This window comes from Xyrauchen texanus, chromosome 45 (assembly GCF_025860055.1).
Source record: "Xyrauchen texanus isolate HMW12.3.18 chromosome 45, RBS_HiC_50CHRs, whole genome shotgun sequence".
Classification (NCBI taxonomy): Eukaryota; Metazoa; Chordata; class Actinopteri; order Cypriniformes; family Catostomidae; genus Xyrauchen; species Xyrauchen texanus.
The window spans coordinates 8,884,400-8,904,535 of NC_068320.1; the positions used below are offsets into that span (position 1 = coordinate 8,884,400).

At 38.4% G+C, this 20,136-nt stretch overlaps 1 protein-coding gene across 1 annotated transcript in view; it reads right to left on the reverse strand.

Moving 5' to 3' along the window:
• Positions 1-3,858: 3,858 nt before the first annotated feature.
• The window catches only part of LOC127637322 (guanine nucleotide-binding protein G(i) subunit alpha-1-like), a 30,864-nt gene continuing 14,586 nt past the window's right edge, over positions 3,859-20,136 (reverse strand). The window contains exons 2-9 of the mRNA XM_052118331.1: positions 17,184-17,226; positions 16,945-17,086; positions 14,962-15,119; positions 11,133-11,261; positions 7,611-7,740; positions 6,907-7,060; positions 6,121-6,328; positions 3,859-4,924 (exon numbers count right to left, since the gene is read on the reverse strand). Of these exons, the coding sequence (XP_051974291.1) occupies positions 6,138-6,328; positions 6,907-7,060; positions 7,611-7,740; positions 11,133-11,261; positions 14,962-15,119; positions 16,945-17,086; positions 17,184-17,226 (947 nt within the window). The 3' untranslated portion in view covers positions 3,859-4,924; positions 6,121-6,137. The remainder of the gene's footprint in view (positions 4,925-6,120; positions 6,329-6,906; positions 7,061-7,610; positions 7,741-11,132; positions 11,262-14,961; positions 15,120-16,944; positions 17,087-17,183; positions 17,227-20,136) is intronic.

Genomic DNA, 20,136 nt, shown 5'->3' on the forward strand with positions numbered 1-20,136 from the left:
AGACTAGTATGGAAGTATGCAACCCTCAAAATAGCTACAGACATTTGAAGGTAACACTTTACCCAACCTTTCGCCACATGCTATTTTAATTAATTTTACTTACTGTTGACTGAGAAAAAGCATCTGCAGTGTGGTGAGGGTTGTAACTTGTAATCAAAATTAAAAATATTAAAGCATATTAAGAATATAAATATGAATAAAATGAGAGAAATGTGATGAAATGCAGAGATAAAATGTACAAGGCAGACAAACAATTTCCGGCACTTTTGATTTTGTTGTTTCACTTCAGCTTTATCTTGAAAGCTGTGACATAATAAAATGAAACTTTGTCTGCCTTACTTTTTTGTTTGGTTTAAAGTCAATATGAAATAAAAAATATTGTGTTTGTACTTTTGGATAATGTACCAATTTACTGTAGCTATTTAGTTTTACCAATGCCTGGTTACATTCTGTATGGAACACCCTTTTTTCATGATCTGATACATTCTTGATGGATAAAATCAAATCAAATCCTGTCCTACATTTTTTAAAATAGATTTTACATTCTAGAAGTGGAATGAACAGAAGTAAAATGGGTTTCATGAAGACTGACGATGATTGTGAGGAAATTTCTGTAAGTTAGCTGAAACTGGTAGCTGGTATTGCTGCTGTATATAGTTGCTAAGATGTTCTGTGTGGTTGCTGGGACATTCACTGAAAAAAAAGGAAAAGTAGCTCTATTGAAAATACTAAACCAGTACATTTGAATTTAACTTAATACATTTATGTCTGAGATGAGAACATAATTATATTGCGTTGTGGTGGTGGAGGCGTGATTGAGTGCTGGCTTAGGAATGGAGAGCGAAATCAGGATATGAGAATGGTAAGGATCATCACCTGGCAATGGTTGTCTCTAACAGCTGTTTGTAATTTCAGTGAGAGTGAGGCAGGTTATAAGAGTGAGCCGGAAGCCAGTGAGGAGAGAGAGCTACCCACACAGACAGACACCGAAAGAGCGTGTGCTGAATTTGCGCTGAAAAGCAAATAGTTTCAGTTGTTGTTTAAATAAATTGCCTGTTTGAGTTTAATCTCGCAGTCTCCCACTTCCTCCTTACACCCATCCTAAGAACTTTGTTACACTGGTGCTGAAACCCGGGAAGTTGAAGGAGGAAGAACACCACCATGGAGGCCTCACCTCTGGAGGAAATGTTCATGACCCTCACTAGCATCCACCAGTCGCAGTATCAAGCCCTCCTCGAGCTGCACACAGAGAAGGAGCAGCGATTCATCACGCTCCTCCAGGCCTCTGTGACCCTGGACCCCACGACTGTCCCACTCCATGTTCCCCTGGTCAATATAGGGCCCTAGTATGATCCTGAGGCTTTCTTGGAGCTTTTTGAGTTGACTGCAGTGGCAAGCAGTTGACCAAGCAGCCTGTGGGCGATCTGCTTGTTACCGCTGTTGTCCAGGGAGACAACATTGGTTTGGGTTCCTGATTCACCACAGGCTGCCCCCAATTGAGCTGGGATGTACCGCATACCTGTGAGTATTTAGGGGGGTACATACCAGGCCTTGGTAGATTCGGCTTACAGCCAAACCTCCATCCATCAATGCCTGGTTCAAGACAAGGCTTTGGGTGCTAGTCATAATGTGAAGGTAAGGTGTGTGAATGGGGATAGCCATGATTATGCTGTAGTGACTGATGATTTAATTATGGGGACAAAAGCATAGAGAATTCTCGGATGTGTTCGCGCCCCTTCACAATCACGCAAACCTCATAAAATACCATATCGAAACAAACCCAGGTGTAGTGGTATGCAGTCGTTCCTACCGGTTAACTGAGCACAAAAAAAAGTGGTTTGAGAACAATTAAAAGCCGAAGAGCGACGGTTTGATTCAGTTCTGTGTTGATTTGACACACATCCAATGCCTCGTATTGATGAACTGCTCAATCAGTTGGGCGCGGCTCCCTTTTATTCGACACTAGGTTTAACAATGTCCCATGAGAAAATGGCCTTTTCCATACCGTTTGGCTCACACCAATTTGTGACCCTCATATTGAGTTCCATAAGGCTACATTTCAGTGACTTATGGACTGAGTCCTCGGACCACACTCTGCGTACGCCACTGCTTATCTGGATGACATCATTATATACAGTAATAATTGGCAGCAGCATATGTAGCATCTGAGGGTAGTTCTGTGGTCGTTGCGAAGGGCGGGAATCATGGCAAAACCCTAGAAGTGTGCAATTGGACGGGTGGAGGTACGGAATCTGGGCTTCCACTTGGGTCACAGGCAGGTGCCAAGACCCAAGACCAAAAATGAGGGGAGAGATTTCCTGGGGCTGGCTATTATAGGAGGTTTGTGCCTAATTATTTTGATGTCACAGCCTGCTGACCGATCTCACTAAGGGAGTCCCAGGCCTGGTCCAGTGTTCGGAGCCATGCCAGCAGGCTTTTATTCCAGTGAAAGCTATGCTTTGTGGTGGACTGTTGTGACATGCTCCTGATTTTTCTCTCCCTTTTGTTGTACAGACAGACGCGATGGACAGGGGGTTGTCCCGTATGGTGGAGGGGGAGGAGTGCTCTGTGCTGTAAATCAGCTGGAAGCTTTCGGCGAGGTACAGCACCATAAAGGAGTGTCTGCCAAACCTTTCAGTATTACCTCCTGGGATGGGCTTTCACCCTTTGTTTGGACCACGCCCTGCTACAGTGGCTCCATTGCATGAAGGATACCAATGTACGCATCACCCATTGGTATCTGGCTCTTCAGCCTATTAAGTTCGAGGTGGGGGGGTAGGTACTGGGCAGGCCAGATGGCTCCCTGGCCTGAGTCGGCTGATGGGGGCATGTGGTGGTGGTCGTGTGGTTGAACGCCGGATTGGGAATGGAGTGTGAAATCAGGAGATGAGAATGGTAAGGATCATCACCTGGCAATGATTGTCTCTAACAGCTGTTTGTCATTGTAGTGAGAGTGGAGATGGGTTTTAAGAGCGAACCGGTAGCCAGAGAGTGTGTGCTGAGTTTGCACTGAAAAGCGAAATTTACCTGTTTGACTTTAATGTCGCTGTCTCTCGCTTCATCCTTGCACACATCCTAAGAACTTTGTTACATGTGTAAAGTCCAAGTAATATTCAACATAGTAATCAAAAAGTGATATGATCACATAGCTATGAAATGTTTAAATGGATCCATACTTCTAACATATGGTGCTCACCCAACATCATTTTTACTGGTTGCTCAATATGCTTATTTCAAATGAAATTATACAGAATTCTTTAGCATTTGGTTTTAACTTAATTTCATATATATAATCCTTCTATTTTCACTTAATCCAATTGTGTCTATGTATGCATGTGTGTGTGTGTGTGTGTGTGTATATATATATATATATATATATATATATATATATATATATATGTATATAAATATATATATATTTGATCATGTATTTGTTGCTAGCTACAAACAAGCTGCAAGTTTCAACTGAGTTATCTGAACATATCAACATTTTGTTAGGTTAGCTCAGTTCATCTAGGTTTACACAACACAAATTATTTGAGTAGAGCATTTTTATTTAATATCAATTAAACTCTAATTTTCATTGTGAACCCAGTGCCCACAATTGAATTAAGTTAAACCAAAAGAAAAATGTCTCAGTGTTGCTATGGTGTTCTAGATGGTTAAGTAAAAAGAGCTCAAGTAAGGTTGTCACAATAGAAAAGTATCAGTACAGTGACACGTCACGATACTCAAAAACATTTTTGATTTCAAATTTGTCCACAAATGTCAAAAGATATTGTCCCTTTCTTGTGGCAGCCAAAGGATGAGGACGATGACAAGTAGAGGAAGATAAAGGCTACAAACGTTCAGTCCAACTCAGGAAGAAAATGCTTTTTATTAGCAAAATAAGGGAAATGGGTGTACAAATGTTCCCCCAACATGGAGAACGCACAGACAGATGTGGCAGTTTTCTTCATAATCAATCAACCGTATCGCTTGCCTCAAATGTCTGTTTGCTGACATTTAATATTGTTTCACTGCAAAATCTTGAAAACCTTTTCAGTCCATTTGTCTACTCCGTGACGTTCCTCGACGATGTGTCATTCTCTGAGTTGTAAGCCTTTAAAATGTCTGATGACAGGTGCTTGACAGACAGATTCCATGTCCTGCATGTGGAATGTCTCAGCGTCTGACAGTGGAACAGGACTTGTCTCCATCTGTAGCTCAATTCTTGTTGCCATGGAGACTTTGGAGGTTTGGACCACCGCTCACTGTATTAACCATTAGCTTTCCCTACACTGGCCTATATTATAAATGTGTGTGTATATATATATATATATATATATATATATATATATATATATATATATATATATATATACACAAACACACAAACAGATACACACATACTCTCTCTCAAACACACACATTCTATGCATATGAGGATTTGTGCTCTCAGGGAGATTAGTAACATCCAGTATGAAACTCAGATTTTTTATAATGTTTGAGAGATATTCAGCAGACAAACCCAAGCAAATGGACAAAGACTGCAAGTAACACATGCCAAGGCACGAGAACCAACACACTGGATTGAGTCGCACAATCTTCCTCTCCCCCCATAGTGACTACCACAAAAAATAAACGTAAAATTACAAGTAAAAGGGAATTCTGATGTAAGAAAGCAAAATAAAACGAAATCCCTCTTTTAAAAAGTAACAACCTTGTGTCGGGGGTGGGGACAACATGGCCACAAGGATTGAACGAACATTCGACACAATACATTTTTTAAATGCTACTTTTTTAATTTTCAAAGACAAAAACCATAAATAAAGCTGACAAAAATGGCATAATGTACAGCAGTGGTCCAGGACCAATTTTCTCCATACTTAGTCTTGCAATCTTTCTCCAAACAAAATGCACATCAAAACTGGCTGAGTTCGACCTAAAGAGAAAAAACAAAGAGTTCAGTATATCATATTAGTTTCATAGGCATTACAATTAAACAATATATTGTAAATTCAGTAGTACAAACAACATCATACTTTAAAGACACTATGAAATGGCTTAATGAGTGCCGTTTTCTTTCCTTTGTTGAGGAATGTCGTATTAACGAAGTTTTGGCAAGACATTTCGAAATGTTCACCCCTTTTTAAATACATAACAGCCATGAACCATGATTTGCTACTTGCTATTGCTAGTCGGTGGCAGCTATTTGGGGAGTGGCATGTTTATTCTATACAGCATTTGATTGGACAATAAATTGTATATGCCCATGAGTGCAAGATGAGTCATCAATATTTTTCTTTTCTCAGAAGAGAAATAATGTATTAATGGTAAATGCATAAATGGGTATTTCTTCATTTTCATGTTCCAGAAGTTACTTTTTTTTTTAAACCAAAAGATTTCAAACTTTTCTTGAAATAAAATAAGAGAAGAGGTGTTAGAGACAAACAGAACAGTTTCTATTTTTGTATAAGTCGGCAAAATTACAGCTTGATTGGAAAAGATGCCCAATGAAAATACTCAAGTCATATTTACATAAAGTGTATTTAGGATACATCAAATGATGCCCTCACATTTAATACACATGGACTAAAAGCCACAAATTACTATTTTGGTTTCATGGGTTCTTTACAGGTGAAGTGTGCAATTTCTGCAACACTAGCCTTAACAAAGGAATTGCAAAAATAGCAATTGTTTCCAAACTTGTTTCCCAAACACTCCCACTCATCTTCCATTGTTCACACAAAAATAGTGACAAAAATAGTCACACAAAATAAAGCCATTGGTTGAGCCAGACATTGATATGATGTACATTTAAAATGAACAGATCATTATTTTAAAAGCACCACAGAACCACTGTGTTTCCATTCTTAGAATGCTCACTTGACCTATGACAGGCTTATTCATAATAACTCTAAATTGGAATAAGAGAACGTATCTTAACATCTAAAAAACCACATACTACACCTTTAAATGAGCATTGGTCCTGTAATTTTGTTTCAAGATGGCTTAAGGGCGAGTATGTGCCTTGGGCCTTCATTTGCTACATGACCATTAAATATTTTGCAAGTAAACACACTCTACATGGGCAGCACGCCAACATGAAAACATGAAATATAGGGAGCTGAACCTCACCAGATAAAAGCCAGCTTCTAGAACAGTCCGCAGTCTTTCAGGTTGTTCTTGATGATGACGTCGGTCACCGCGTCAAAAACGAATTGCACGTTCTTGGTGTCGGTGGCGCAGGTGAAGTGGGTGTAGATCTCCTTGGTGTCTTTTCGCTTGTTCAGGTCCTCGAACTGACACTGAATGTAGGCGGCTGCCTCCTCGTACGTATTTGACCCTGTGGGAAGGACAAGAAACTTTGTCCTTATATGGAAAGGTTTGGCCAGGATGTGATTTCATGTGATGTGCGATGTAAATATCTGACAACAATGGAATATGGAGCGTGTCACAGTAATCTGAATTCAATCACTGTTAATAATGTGGTGGAGTGATGCAATGATATAGCAGATACAGATAGTTGGAGATGGGGAGGAGGAGGGTTTCAGAGAAAAACTCAGTGGCTTGCAAACCGAGCAAATTTAAATGTTGATTGGCTACCCGATTTCACATCAAAGAACCAATCAGCTTGCACAATTCAGAGTTTCATGACTGAACTAACTAATTTGATTTCTTGTCATTTCAGTAGTATACCATACAAATAAAATGATACAAATACTTTTTTCTTAAATTTACCAGGACAAATAACAATGATTCCTGTATAGTACAATTTTTTTAAACGAACAAATGTGCAGTTTGATTCAAAGCAGTCCAATTCAAAAGTAGAAATGGACCATTGAAGTAACAATTGCGGGTTACCACTTTTTCAGTGTGAGAAATGGCCAAGTATCACAAAGTAAACCATGATTGCGGTCTGACCTGCGTATTCAGGGTAACAGATGGTGAGCGGACTTTTCTTGATCTTCTCCTCAAACAGATCCTTCTTATTCAAGAACAGGATGATAGAGGTGTCTGTGAACCACTTGTTATTACAAATGCTGTCGAACAGCTTCATGCTCTCATGCATTCGGTTCTGAAGAGAGAGAAACATGAGGGTGATGGAATAGAAGAAATAAGGGCATAAAAAACTGGAACATTTGCAAAAAGAGAAAAAAGGGTGTTGATTCAGTTCCTTGGCTTTAATGTTACACAATAGCATACATGCTTTACCATACAATTACACTTTTCACACAGCAATTATTTAAAGACTACATGCTGTGCTTTGTATCAAGTTTCCTTCTACACCAGCTCAAAATCTGGATGTGGAGATGTTCTTTAGCCCTCTGTCATTTACCATTAAACTGATCAATACCTGTTTGCAAACCATTAATTGGTTTTCTTGTCAGGCCTGATTTACCCCACCCCATTTACCGCATACTTGTTTAAAAATACTTGACACAAAAGGACAATGTACAATATACAATAGGATCATTGGTAATCCTGCATGAGTCTGTATGTTAAGCAGCTTGAGCTGAATTAACTGCAGAAATTTGTGAAGAAGAAAAAGAGGTGTTTCGATACAACTCAGTCTTGCAAGCACTATAATGATGTATGATTTTAGATAACAGTAAGTACTCTCGCACCATCTCCTCATCTTCAGCTAGCACAAGGTCATAGTCACTCAGCGCCACACAGAAGATGATGGCAGTCACCCCTTCAAAACAGTGGATCCATTTCTTTCTCTCTGACCTTTGACCACCCACATCGAACATCCTGAAAAAAAGAATTACTTGTGTAATATAAATCACCCCATACAAGTTCATACAGACATGTAAGCTGTTGCAAAGATAACAATACAAGCAAAACATCTTGTATGTGTATACATATTTGCGTAGTTCTGTGTCTAAACCCTAGTACTAAGCCATTCAGACCTAAGTACAGGTTTTTTCCAATGAAAGTAGGGAATCTCATATAGAAATCAGTGTGCGTTTCCAAACTAGGATAAGCGTTTTTTAACTATCCAATGTAGTAGGGAATCTTAATGTAGTAATCAATTGGCATCTACAAACCAGGATGGGTGTTTTTAATTTTTTAACTATCCACTGAAAGTAGAGAGTCTCAATGTAGTAATCAGTGGCGTTTTCCAAACCAGGATTGGCGTTTTTGTTTTTAACTATCCAATGAGAGTAGGTAATTTTAATGTAGTAATCAGTGGGCGTTTACGAACCAGGGTTGGCTTTTTTTTACTCTCCAATGAAAGTAAGGAATCTCAGTGCACTAATCAGTGGGCATTTCCAAACCAGAATGGGCATTTTTCAACTACGCAATGAAAGTAGAGTATCTCAGTGTAGTAGGCAAATTGTGTAAAGTGGTTGAAAAATGCTCATCCTAGTTTGAAAACGGCCACTGTTTGGAAACTCCCATTTTTGTTCTGCAGAGACACAAGACTCAAAACCCTGCATTATTATGTTATAAAAAGCTAAAAGCAACGCATGGAACAGAAAGCAGGTGTCTCGAGATGCATTTTTTAAAAGCTGAAGTTTTTTAATTGACAGACCATCTCAAAAATGTGTGGCTCATACGCGAGACTCTGAAAAAAAGGATGACGTGGCACAACGGTCAAAGATGTCCATCTAATGCATGTTTGAAAAACAACTCAGAAGGACCAAAAATCTAAGCATAAAAACATAGGTATGGCATGCATAGGTAGAGCTTATATCTCAACTGTGGCTCTCTAATTTATACACTAGTTTTCAATTCTGAAAGGTCTTCCAGCTAAAAATGGACAATGAAACTGCACACATGTACTTCCTCTTCCTGTCTGAATGCAGTAATTACCAACTTAAGACTCACACTTCTTCTGCTTGTCATTGTCTGCTTCTGTTTTTGTCACTCTTGTGCATGACTGCAGTTGCACAGCCTGTGTACGCAGTGCTGTAGTAGCAAGAATCCCCCTAAACTTAATAAAGCTGATATAAAATGCTTCATAAAAGTTCAAGCTGCGAATATGCAAATGCATTTCAGATTATGTTTATAAACCTGAGGTTTAATAAAACTCATAAAATAGTATGGGTGAATCGGCTGATAAAATGTAGAAATAAAATAAAGAGAAAACATTTATACTATCTTACCAAAAAAAAAAGTTATGGTTAGGTTTCCTAAAAGTCCATTTCGGGACAATTAATGGTATATTCAAAATGTAATACAAATTAAGCTCAATTGACAGCATTTGTGGCATAATATTGATTATAAAACAAATATATATTTTGACTTGCCAAAAAAAAAGAAATCTGCATAAATCTGGGTGACAGTGAGGCACTTACAATGGAAGTGAATTCCAACACACACACACACACACACATGTTGGTCTACCTATCATTATGAGGACTTTCCATAGACATAATGATTTTATACTGTACAAACTATAGATTCTATCCCCTAAACCTAACACAACCCCTCACAAAAAACTTTCTGCATTTTTACATTTTAATGTGTTTTTGAAATTATGGGGACACAAGAAATGTCCTCATAAACCACATTTATAGCATAATACTTTTGTAATTACCAGTTTGTAACCTACAAAATTTTCCTTGTAAACCACATAAACATGCACACACACATAAAACTAATATATTTTTTTACATAAATAATATACATACATTATATATAAAATTATCTCTCTCTCTCTCTCTCTCTCTCTCTCTCTCTCTCTCTCTCTCTCTCTCTATATATATATATATATATATATACATATACACTGGTGGCCAAAAGTTTGGAATAATGTACAGCTTTGCTGTTTCGGAAGAAATTGGAATTTAATTCACCAAAGCATCATTCAACTGTTCACAAAGTATATTCAAGATGTAAAAAACAACACCTTCACTATTTGAAAAAAGTAATTTTTGATCAACTCTAGACAGACCCCATTTCCAGCAACCTTATCCTTGAGTAATCGTGCTAAATTGCTAATTTGGTATTAGAAAATCACTTGCCATTATATCAAACAAAATTGAAAGCCATTTGGTTTGTTAAATGAAGCTTAACATTGTCTTTGTGTTTGTCTTTGAGTTGCTACAGTATGCAACAGACTGGCATGTCTTAAGGTCAATATTGGGTCAAAAAAGAAACAGCTTTCTCAAGAAACTCGTCAGTCAATCATTGTTTTGAGGAATGAAGGATATACAATGCTTGAAATTGCCAAAAAACTGAAGATTTCATACAAAGATGTACTCTACAGTCTTCAAAGACAGAGGACAACTGGCTCTAACAAGGACAGAAAGAGATGTGGAAGGACAGATGTACAACTAAACAAGAGGAAAAGTACGTCAGAGTCTCTAGTTTGAGAAATAGACACCTCACATGTCCTCAGCTGACAGCTTCATTGAATTCTACCCGCTCAACACCAGTTTCATGTACAACAGTAAAGAGAAGACTCATGGGGACTTATGGGAAGAATTGCAAAGAAAAAGGCACTTTTGAAACAGAAAAACAAAAAGAAAAGGTTCGAGTGGGCAAAGAAACACAGACATTGGACAACAGATAATTGGAAAAGAGTGTTATGGATCTTAACTCCATTGAGCTTTTGTGGGATCAGCTAGACTGTAAGGTGCGTGCAAAGTGCCCGACAAGACAGACACATCTATGGCAAGTGCTACAGGAAGAGTGGGGTGAAAGGTCACCTGAGTATCTGGACAAACTAACAGCTAGAATGCCAAGAATCTGCAAAGCTGTTATTGCTGCTAGTGGAGGATTTTTTTATGAGAAATCTTTGAAGTAGTTTAAGAAGTTCAAATTGTAATAGTAATTTTTTATGTTATTAATGTCCTGACTATACATTGTGATCAGTTGAATGCCACTTTGGTGAATAAAAGTACCAATTTCTTTCCATAAGAGCAAAATCTGTATATTATTCCAAACTTTTGGCCACCAGTGTGTGTGTGTGTGTGTGATATATATATATATATATATATATATATATATATATATATATATATATATACTGTATAATGTATACTCTCTCTCTCTCTCTCTCTCTCCCTCTCTATATATATATATATATATATATACACACACACACATATATAATGATACATATTAATGAAATTAACCCCTAAAGTTGATGGAACTTTATAAGATATTTAACAATTTAAACTTTTAGTGCTCACTTGAAGTGCAGATCTTTGAAAGTGAAGTGTGTCTCTACGATGCCTGTTGTTTTGACTCTGGTCCTCAGAACATCCTGTTGGGTGGGTATATAAGTGGCCTGCGAAATTCTGTCCAAATCATTCAGGTAACTGTGGGTATATAATAGGGCAGGCAGGGTTAGTTCAAATAAAATGAAAAGGCCTGAGTATACTCCATGTGGTTACAGTAAATCTCTTTGTTTATGACCCTGATGTCCAGGCTCAGTCTCCCATGAGACTTGGGGACAGAAGTAGACATGCTTTCCCCAGGCCCTGGGCAAAGGTCAGGATTAAAATTCCACTCCTCAAATCTGCAGTAATTCCCCTTCAGTGAAACACAGTTACTGTGTTTTGTGCACACACACACACACACACACAAGCACGTGGATGCACAACCCCCCTCAAACAATTGCACAAGAGTCAGCAGGAACGTTTCCTGAAAAACAAACACTGTGTTGTAAGGCCTGCCAATTGGCCACTTGGTCAACCACGACTGACAGTGCGTGACTGCCAACAAGTTAGTTTGCGATTTGGTAATGCTTAGTAACAGCTTAAACATAAGCAAAACTGCATACGCTAGTCAAAGTTGGTACTTAAATAAAACATAACTAAGAATTTCATTTTGTTGTCTGAGCAATCAAATTTTCCTCTGGGCTACCCCACACAATCATTGGTGAGCAACAGTCAGTGACATTAATATTTGATTTAAGGGAAGCAGGAATTTCTGAGTACACTACGTAATTTCTATCTGTTACTCATAACTTTAACGTAATGTTTTTGTACAAACACGCACCCACAGATATTTGCATGCCTCAGCAGTGGCATGTGGTACACTCCTGTTTTATTTGTGTGTTAAGTCAACATTGTATGCATGTGGCTTGTCTCGGGTGGGCAGGTTTTCGGAGACAAGGGTAACTACACGCTAGGCATACAGTTACATATGGCAAATATTTACATGCTCATTGATGGCTCAAACAGTGAATCTCTGGAATTGGTAAGACATTAGAGCTCCATGTACCGCAAACAGCTGTTTGAACTTGCTGTGTTGGCAGCAGTTGATATGTTCAGTGGGCGAGAAAAACAAAAACAAAGAATGGATGGATGGATGAGCAACCAAACAGGTGAGAGTCAAGCTAATCTTTACGTAGAGAAAACACTTTATAACAGTGCAGATGGACGCAAAAGCTTGTTCATTTAAAAGAATTGTTCACCCAAAAATAAAACTTCTCTTGTCATTTACTTTCCCTCATGACATCCCAAATGTGTATTACTTTCTTTCTTCTGCTAAACACAAAGATTTTAAGAAGAATATCTCAGCTCAGCTTCAGAAGTTCTTCGCGCATATCGCCACCTACTGGGCACGGAGGAGAATTTATAGTTAAAAAGGACACTTTTCACACAGCAATTATTTGTTTCTCAACCACATAATTTCGCTTCAGAAGGCTGGTCCGAATGCGCATACATGTTTTGAGTTTACGACGAGAATCTTAAAGATTGACTTTTTATTTCCTCGGTTCTGCGGCCGTGTGCTGTATCTGCTAATGCGGATTCGTGCCTAAATGGTCAAATACATGTGAAAATGTTATCAAAATGCTCATCTTGGCGAGGTTTTAATGTAACCACAGTCATTTATGTCTAAAGTAAATGTTTTGGGACAAGAAAGCAGATTTGTATTCAAATATCTTGTGTAATGCAGCCTAGATCTGCCACTGTCTAGTGTGTCATTAATATTAATCAAACAACAATAACAAGAAAACTAGAAAACCACTCTCTGCTCTTGGCTAGATTATTTTAGTGGCGATCTTCTTAGTGTATTATAATCATACAGTGAAGGCCAGTAATATAAGTAGTTTTATGTCAAAGGCAACATCCACATTAATTCGGATACATTTGAAAACAGCGTCTTCATTTTCTAAACTACTCTCATTCCACACTGCCATTTTCAAGCATTTTCCAAGTTTCTTGTCCACACTGAAACATATGAAAATGCTTAAATCCTCTTACTGCACATGCAAAAAATAGCGGTTCCATGTCCTGTCTGAAATGCAATTGTCCTTGTATTCCGTTGCCGGACAGCAATTCTGAGTAAACTTCCCCTTGCTTTTCAAGGAATTCATAACAACGCTATCAAAGTGAATAGCAGGCACAACGATGTCGCTTCAAAATGGGCCGCCATCTTGATTGTTTAGGGGTTGAATGGGTCTCATGACTGCATCAAATGACAACAAATACAACATTGTTTTCATATATCTCCATTTTTTCTATCCACACTACAACACAAAGACAGTGATTTCAGATTAATCCACTTGGTAGCTCCGTTTTCAATTTCAAAAATGCCGTCTCAGTGTGGACGGAAGGCCAAAACAGAGAAAAAGATGCGTTTTCAAACTAAAACATATCAGTGTGGACATGGAGACAGTTCAATACAATTCATTCTGAATTTACTCGAATACTTGATAGTGTTTTCTTAATTTATATTCTTTTGTAAAATTATTCCCACCTCCCCAATTTGGTATGCCCAATTCCCAATGCGCTCTAAGTCCTCATGGTGGTGTAGTGACTCGCCTCAATCCGGGTGGCGGAGGACGAATCTCAGTTGCCTCCGCATGTGAGACCGTCAGTCCGCGCATCTTATCATGTGGCTTGTTGAGCGCCTTCCCGCAGAGACATGGCACTTGAGGAGGCTTCATGCCATCCACCACAGCATCCACGCACAACTCACCACGTGCCCCACCGAGAGCGAACCACATTATAGCGACCACGAGAAGGTTATCCCATGCAAATATACCCTCCCTAGCAACCGGGCCAATTTGGTTCAACAGGAGACCTGGCTGGAGTCACTCAGCACGTCCTGGATTCAAACTCGTGACTCCAGGTGTGGTAGTCAGCGTCTTGGCTCGCTGAACTACCCAGCCCCCCTTTGTAGCACTATTTAAAATTAGTTTCTAATGCTTGTGATTTGTTTATTTGTTCTGATTTTTAAACTGACTCTTTGCTTATCTTTAATAGTACTTGAACTTGAAACAATATTTAATTCCTTAACAAATTAGTATTAGCTGTTGTTGTGGTAGCGAACGATTATGGAGTGGGCAAAAGATTTCATGTTTCTGAGGGGGGCTTGAAAAAACTTGAGAAACACTGACATTAACAATATGCAGCTATTAAATTACAGTAATGTGGAAAGCATATCTCAGATAATGTTGTATTGGAAGTATTAGCTGAGAGATGTCTGAGTTTATATTGAAACTTTTGATTGCAGACTTAAATATCTTGGTAATTCCAAGCACAGTAACTCATTTTTTATAGATATTTGTATAGCGCTTTTCACAACACATACATGTTAAAGCAGCTTTGCAGAAAATTATGCAGAACTAATGTCTGTAATGTCTTAGAATTCCTCATTGAGCAGTTCAAATGAAACGTTATTGAAAATCATGCTTTAAATATGATATGTCTTTAGCTCCCCAGTGATCAACCCAAAGGCAACTTTGGCAAGGAACCTAAAACTCAATAAAAATAAAACATTGAGAGAAACTAAACACCGCTGCAGGAGCCAGTTCCCCTCTTGCAGTATGAGACATTGTTGAGATCTCTTCTGAAAATAGTATAAGCACATGTGAGATTACTATGGTTCGAGTTGACTACAGCAAATTTAATTTTAAGTGAAACAACTGAGATCTCACCAATAATTTTTGTTTTGTTTGAGGTAATTTGCCTTTTCAAGCTACGACACTGTGGGCACAGTTTATGGGAAGCAGTGGACATAAACGAATGCAGTTAAACAGGAAGAGAGAGAGCGAGAGATACATACTATGCTGCAGAGTCGTTTAGCTGGTACTCTCTGGATCGGCTGAAACAGGCCTGCACTCCTCCATCTTTCCAAAGACGCTTGATCACACCAGCAAGCTCTGCTGTCATGAAGCCTTCCTCAGCACTGCCCGCCAACACAAACAACTGTCTTGCATCATCCTGAGACATAGAGAGGGTTAGGATAAAAAGTTAGGACACACCTACTCATTCTTTATTATTACTATTTTTTGTCTCTAATTAAATTGTTAGTTTGGTAAAGCAGCACATACATGGGCATAATTCACATTTGTTTACAAAACTAATTTCAAGCATTTAAGCATTAAACGGTTGATTAAAAGGTTTCTAAGATCATGAGAAATGTATATTCAGTCAAATTCAGACTGTTTATATTAGGAGGTCAACTATTAGTGGATTTTGCCGATACCGATAGCCAAGATGGTGCAAAGGCTGATAACCTAGTAATCAACCAATAGTTTTTTCGAATTAAATAATTCATTTTTATAAAAATAAATTCTATGAAGTGCAAAGGCGTTGAGGCTCCATAATGAATAAAATCCCAAAATCTGTTTATTGTGCAACCAGAATCCCAATAATAACCAAAAATAATAATAATAATAATAATAAGAGGGGGCCTGGGTAGCTCAGTGAGTATTGACGCTGACTACCACCCCTGGAGCCAGGGTGTGCTGAGTGACTCCAGCCAGTTCTACTAAGCAACCAAATTGGCCCGGTTGCTAAGGAGGGTAGAGTCACATGGGGTAACCTCCTCGTGGTCACTATAATGTGTGGTTTTCGCTCTGTGGGGTGTGTGGTGAGCTGTGCGTGAATAGCGGGCCTCCACACACGCTATGTCTCCGCTGTAACGCACTAAACAAGCCACGTGATAAGATGCACAGACTGATGTCTCAGACACAGAGGCAACTGAAACTCGTCATTCGCCACCAGATTGAGGCGAGCCACTATGCCACCACGAGGACTTAGAGCACATTGGGAATTGGGCATTCCAAATTAGGGAAGGGGATATAAATAAATAAATTATAATAATAATAAGATCTGGTGTATACGGTGGGACTTTTAACTATTAACAAGCCCAAATATACCAGGGAGTCTTATTTTGGAATGAGAGACTTGCCTTCATTATAATACTTTATATGTATTTAACAAATAAAGCTTTTTATAGCCTATATATTCAACAGATAAAAAGTTTCATTGAAATATATTTTACCAGATGAGGTTTATTGATGAGAAATAAAACTAAAAACTATCGGCAACAATCTGCATATTTTTTGCCAATAACCAATAGTACCAAAAAGCAACTATTGGCATTTACATACCATAAACTAGAGGTAGATCAACATATCGGTTCTATCGATTAATCGGTGCTGATAGTTGAGTATATATACTGTACTCACTATATACTGTAGAAACTAGAGGTAGACAGATATATTGGTTTTACCGGTTATTGGTCTATAACTGTTTCACAATATATCGTTCTACCTCTAGTTTATATACAGTACTGTCAGTTTTACTGATTAATCAGTGCTGATATTTGCAATTTGGAAATATTGGTTATTGGCCAATAAAAAATTTGATTGTTGCAGATAGTTTTTTTTTCTCATCAATAAACCTAATCTAGTAAAATATTTTTAAACAAAAATTGTATCTATATAAAATTCTATTTACTTATGTAATTATTTATATAAAATATTAATAGATTACAGCACATGTAGGCCTTAATTATACTCTGAATACACCATATTTTACTACACTGATTCAAATGATTCACATCAAGGTATTAATTAAACCAAACGTTAATTAAATTAATAGATTAATTAATTAGACAAATCAGATTTTTTTTGTATTTTCTCTGAAGTTGTCATCTTTGCATGCATAACTAGTCATTTGTCTTGGCTGTAGTCATAATCTTCATATTTACAGTAAATGGACAAAAATTGATTGGGCAATATGAAGTGCACAGACTCACCGCACGTGCCGCATCCCCGAAGTCAACCTTGAGTCGCCCCATGGCACGGATGATGGCAATAATAGACTGAATAGTGTTGCTGTAGACGACAGCTTTGTACTGTTTGCACTCTTCCTCCGAGTAGCCAGCTTCATGAATAATTCTAGAAAGAGAGAGAGAAAGAGGTGAGTGATGAATAAATGATATTCATCATAAAACTGCAGTGGATTTAGAGTAGAAAATAAAAATAAGACACTTACTTCATTTGTTTGACTATTGTACTCTTGCCAGACTCCCCAGCACCTGTCAAAGTCAGAACAGTTGAACAGGAATCAGCTGTGTAACAACCATTCTAACTGTAATTGTACACTTCTGATGAACTTCAATAACAACCACTGCTGATTTAATATATTCACTCGGATGAGACCCACAGGCCTAGCAGAAAACTCAGAAAGCTGAGCACGTAAAGCACTGATTTTAGTAGATAATACATCCAACCTCCTGTCACTGATTTTAGCGGGAGATCAGTCTAATACATAACGACTCAGGACGAGAAGATGCATTCTTCATTGTTTTATCAGTGGTTTAGTTCTGCTGGATTAGGGCTGGGCAATATGGCAGGTAAACTCCAAATGGTAAGCTACCTTCAGCAGACGTTTGACTAAGTAGGTGGCGGTAAAGCCCCATAAATTGGATTGCCGATCGCCAATAAACAGCACAAGAAGAAGAAACACTTTCATGCCTGTGACAGCGCTATTAATTTTTTTTAACTAAATAGTACAGAAATAAACAGAAATGGCATTGATGTCGGAGTTGTTGTTCTGTTCAGTCGATAGCTGTATCGCATTGTCAGTGCTGTCTTGTTGGGTACACAACGATGTTAAATAAGCCGGAAAACTAGCTGCTACCTACTGGTTTCCATGACAGCAAGGCAGCCTGCTTATACTTCCCAACAAGCTGACTTCCTGACTGTGATACAGTTTGCTATGTAGTTGTGTGTTTAACTTTGCCAAACTGCTTGGGTTTTTTAGTGACACATACCTGATCTGATTGTATAGCTGTAGAACATAGGTTAAATATACAAAATTACTCAAGCAATTACTCAAGCATGCTACAGTTTAGCATTGATATAGAATTTTTTTTCTTCTGATAAATATCTATATCATTTTATCGCCCAACCCTACGTTGGATTTACCACCAAAATGCAAATTATACATCATCAATAGCGGTTTACTTCCATCATTTAGGACAGATTGCATTCATATCAGCTACAAACTGTACCGGAGTTCAAATGAATGACACCCTGAAATGTACACACATTCGTTGGTGCACACACTAATTCGGAAAACCACTTTCACACCAACCAAACAAACCAAATTCACAACAAATGGACTCTGGTATACACCAAAAGGTCCTCTGTATTTTCTGTTTTTCTTTGTCATTCCTGACTCCTGTTAAAGCCCCAGTGTCTTTGTACCCTGTGTGTTTGTTTTACTACCTGTTCTCAGCAGCACTGAGTGTCAAAACAGCTTCTCCCATGGAAAACAAAACAGAAATGTAATTTCCATCCAACTGTTTTTAAGCACTTCACAAGTTCACTGGTTCATATATTCCTGGAACACATTAAGGTCATTAGACTTTGCCGTGCTGTACATAACGGAGCTGCTCCCGATGTAGTTTTCTACTGTTGTAGCCCATCCTCCTCATGGTTTGACATGTTGTGCATTCTGAGATGCTGTTCTACTCATTACAATTGTACAGAGTGGTTATCTGAGTTACTGTAGCCTTTCTGTCTGCTCGAACAAGTCTGAAAATTCTCCGTTGACCTCTCTCATCAACAAGGCATATCCATCTGCAGACCTGACACTCACTGGATGTTTTTTTGTTTTTGGCACCATTCTGAGTAAATTATAGAGACTGTGGTGTTTGAAAATCCCAGGAGATCAGCAGTTACTGAAATACTCAAACCAGCCCGTCTAGCACAACAATCATGCCACGGTCAAAACGCCAAATTGTTCCCCATTCTGATGGTTGATATGAACATTAACTGAAGCTCCTGACCCGTACATGCATGATTTAATGCATTCCATTGCTGCCACATGACTGGTTGATTAGATAATTGCATGAATATGTAGGTGTACAAGTGTTCCTAATGAAGTGCTCAGTTAGTGTATATCCTTGAGATATGATTGGCAGGCCTAGATGAACAAGCTCCTCCCAAACTTATGTTTGGAACTTCATTTAAACACTATCACACCTTTAACTGAAGAATTCTGAAAAGCGGTGCTGGAATATTAAACCACAGACTCTGAAAATGCCAGTCTATGTTTTCGTAACAAAAAATGTGTAATGAGCAACACTGAAAACCGCACTCGAGGACTCATGCAACCTGGTAGAGATCTTAATACAGCAAAATAAATGTGGCCACTAGAGGAACCATTTGTGAGCCAGTTTTATATTCCAGAAAATTAACAAAAGAGGAGATGTTAATATGTGACCAATTGCAAAGTTACACTCATCTTGCTATTTTCTGTTTGATACATGCGATAACACATGCATCCGCATGCGTGCATGCTTGAGACCAATCTCTCATCATGCCATAGCAACGGATCCTGTTTCTGAGGACATGCTGCCAAAGCGAGCTCAGATATCTGATGAACACGTGCCAGCAGACAGCAGCCCTGCAGTGTATCGCTAAAATACTGCACATGCATTTCCACGCATGCATGATAATCCTTATTTGTCATAATAACTTGCATTTTACTTCCTGCTGATTGTGAGCAGCAAGCATGTGTCAGTCTACTAAGGCAGATAAACCTCTTTCCTCTGATCACTGTTGTGTCTGCCAATGTCAATGAGGTAGGACTGGGCGATATGGAAAAAAAACATGCTCGTGTTTTGAAAGTACTAATATTATATCAAACCATTTTCAAGTATAATCATATATAGTCTAGATAAGTTTTTTCCTGTTTATATGGGGTATTGATCTTGCGTTACGGACGTGAAAATATGGACATGGAAAATCTGTAAAACCTGCAGACTTTGACTTTTGAGACTAAGGCCGAGTATTGATACAGATTTCCCGATTCGATTCCGATTCACAAGCTCTTGATTCTATTCGATTCAATATTGATTCATATGGGTATATTTTAGTTATAATGTCCCTTCTGCTTACATTTCACCCGAAACTGGAGCTCACACATGCCCATACAT